This window comes from Gracilinanus agilis, unplaced genomic scaffold (assembly GCF_016433145.1).
Source record: "Gracilinanus agilis isolate LMUSP501 unplaced genomic scaffold, AgileGrace unplaced_scaffold4918, whole genome shotgun sequence".
Lineage (NCBI taxonomy): Eukaryota > Metazoa > Chordata > Mammalia > Didelphimorphia > Didelphidae > Gracilinanus > Gracilinanus agilis.
The window spans coordinates 1,535-4,594 of NW_025383777.1; the positions used below are offsets into that span (position 1 = coordinate 1,535).

The 3,060-nt window shown below is 35.9% G+C and overlaps 1 protein-coding gene across 1 annotated transcript; it reads right to left on the reverse strand.

Moving 5' to 3' along the window:
- Positions 1-238: 238 nt before the first annotated feature.
- LOC123255590 (microphthalmia-associated transcription factor-like) lies at positions 239-1,449 on the reverse strand. The gene has a single exon (XM_044684356.1). The coding sequence runs from the start codon at positions 1,443-1,445 to the stop codon at positions 1,053-1,055; it is 393 nt and encodes a 130-aa protein (XP_044540291.1). The 5' UTR covers positions 1,446-1,449; the 3' UTR covers positions 239-1,052.
- Positions 1,450-3,060: the final 1,611 nt, after the last annotated feature.

The following is a 3,060-nucleotide window of genomic DNA, read 5'->3' on the forward strand; positions in this document are numbered from 1 at the left end:
TTTAAACACAGGACCCTGCAAAAAAATCTTCCATTCAAGTGTTTATAAAGAATGCAGAAAACCAGTGAGTTTTAAAAATGTTGAAAACTTGTCATTTTAGATGCATATCCTTATAAATGAATACAAATGTATTGAAAAGAATGATGAGAATAAAGAATCCATATAAATCAAATGAACAGTACAACACATTTTTTTTAAAAAATTAAAGTCCTAAAGCCAATTAGAAATTTGCCCAGTTTCGTTTTTATACCTAAAAATGAAAAAATTTTTAAAAAGGAAAAAAAAAAAAACCTTTCAAGTGCCCTTTGATATCTGACTTGGAAAATACATTTCTTTTTCCACAATAAAATATTTTTCTTATGAAAAGCTCAACTACACTCATTTGAGAAGACAAGATCATAAAAGCATCGAGAAGTCGAGAGTGAGATTAAAACAAGCATCCTATTTTAGCAGTCTTGATCTCTCCCTTCTTGCGCCCTGAAAGCAGCCATCGGTAATGTTTTCTAACCAAGAAACTGGCAAAAACAATTAGTTGTCCTCTAAGAGTGTAGTAGTATCTCTTTAAATAGTCAGTGATATAAAGACTAAACAATGCTGGAAGGATATCGTATTTTTAAGGCAGCACTAATAAATCAATGCATTTACAAAATGGCAAAGGGCTTTTTGGTTGCTTTACATTCTTCCATTAAACTCGTGTATTTCATTTCCAAGTAAAGAGCTGGCATGAAATCTCAAACCAAGTTTCACCTGAATAAAAGTTGACCATGATTTTGATTCAAAATTCTATTGCTCAGAATTCTAAAGTTCACGGTGAATCCAGTTCACAGATACTGTACATGTCTTGTACAATACTTTGGAGGCATTGGTAATTTTAAAATAGAATATATGTCTTTTCACAAAATTCTAAAAATAAAATATAGACTGGGCTATTGATGAAGCATGAAAAATCTTTATATTAAAGGAAAATTATCAAGAAAAACCCCAAAAGGTAAAATCATTGAATCTACTGATCAGGAAGTGAAGCAGTTTGTGAGAAGGCCAATCACAATTTGCTAACAGGCATGATCAGTATCTTCCATACTCATGCTGCTCCTCCGGCTACTTGCTTTGGAAGCTCCAGGAGATACCGATGAGAGAAGTGGATCGGTTACCCCTACGGGAGACAGAGTATCGTCCATCAAGATGTCTTCCAGTTTGGAGCCCATTTTTGTAGGGACACTGTAGGCAGTTGTTGTTTCAGTCCCATTCCCCAAATTATTACTGAAAGTGATGGTGCCGTCTGTAAGATCGAGGGTGGTCGTGCAGGTGAGGTCTGGGTGATGCTGAAGGACATCCTGACTGCAGTTTTCAAGAATTGGTTCTTGTTTGATGACACGGTTCACCAGTTCTGGGGAGCAAAGTCCCGTAGATGGAATGAGGGAAAGTCCATGGGCTCGAGCCTGCATCTCAAGTTCCTAAAATAATAATAATTAAAATGATAAATAATAATTACACTAATAATTAGATTCTAAGAAAATAGAACCCATATTTGTTGCCTTGGCCAATAAATTCAGAGCCAAGAATATGGGTGATCAAGCATTTGTGGCAAAGCCTAGGCAAACTCAGTCTCTCTGTGATTGTAATTCCTTCTGGTTTTAGATTCTGCACATCAAAATATAACCTAGTAGGCAATAAGACTTCTCTACTTCGTGAAGCTAAAGAAATAGAAAAGAGTAATAATAACAGGAAGAGAGCATAGAAAACTGGGGAGAGAGTTAGCCCCAGATTAGGAACAGCAAGTCTCAAGTCCCTACCCCTGAAAAAGAATTTGCTGTGTGACTTTAGGCAAGTCACTTAAACAGTAAGTTCCCTAGGCACATAAATTGCAGATTTATAGTGTCTGTCATTAGAATGGGCAATTTCCTCACCAGGGGATCCCTATGCCAATAAAATCACCATCCATTCAATGATGATGATAAATTGCAACTTGAAAGCAGCAAAGGGGGCTATATCAAAGGTTAAACATGTTTTAAAAGAGGGTCTAGCCTTTCACACTACAAATAATATGCTAACCAATGTATGTTCGTGAACAATTTATTTTTATTCTCCTATGGAAAAATCACTTAATGATCATTTGCCTCAATTTCCTTTATCTGTAAAATTGGGACAATGATATCTGCAGTACTGAATTCACAGGGTTATTATGAAACTCAAGTGTGATAATGTATGTGAAGTGCTATAATATCTTTTTATATAAAAGACATTTATCATTACTGGGAAGCAACATGGCTCAAGAGAAAGAATGTTCAACTTGGAGTCATGGGACTTGAATTCAAATTCAGGTTCTGCTACTTAATATATGTGGAAATATAATATATATCTCTCTTTTGTTTCCTATAGAAATATTAAAAATAACATTTTACTTAAAAAACCTTTCCAGACTTTTAGAAAATTCTTAGAATGGAAGAGTAGTCAGGACGAAAAGAAAAAGAACCTTTTTAGGTAAATGGTTAAGAAATTTAATAAGAATTTTGCCTTTCCCCACCAGTATTTCACCAGGCAATTGAGGCATCTAAAGATAATCTCCTCCTTCTATCGCCTAAAGAGATTAAGAGTTGGGTCTAACCAATGAGTATCCTCTTTCATTCAATGGGAAGCAGTAAAACCACCTTCTGTTCAATTTTTATTCTTCTCCTATTCAACATTAATGAATATAGATGAATGGGAGAAACTCTACATAGATTTCTCATTGGAAATTGGTACAGGAGGAAAGGGATAGAGCTAGAGTTGTTCCATTTTGGAATGTTAACCCAAATGGCATCATAAAATATATTTTCTTTATTTAAGATCCCTATAAATATTACCTGAAATCTGGGGACAGTGAGCTATACTGGAAGGTATGGGGGATTATGCCAGTTTAAATATCTCTCTTCTCTTCTCTCCTTTCTTGCTACCCAAATATCTCTCTTCTCTTCTCTCCTTTCTTGCTACCCCCCTCCTCTCCCCTCCTCTCCCCTCCTCTCCCCTCTTCTCCTCTCCTCTCCTCTCTCCTCCTCTCCTCTCCTCTCCTCTCCCCTCCTC

Excerpts from the sequence above, each read along its gene's own strand:
- LOC123255590 (XM_044684356.1), bottom strand. The coding sequence starts at position 1,445 with ATGCAGGCTCGAGCCCATGGACTTTCCCTCATTCCATCTACGGGACTT.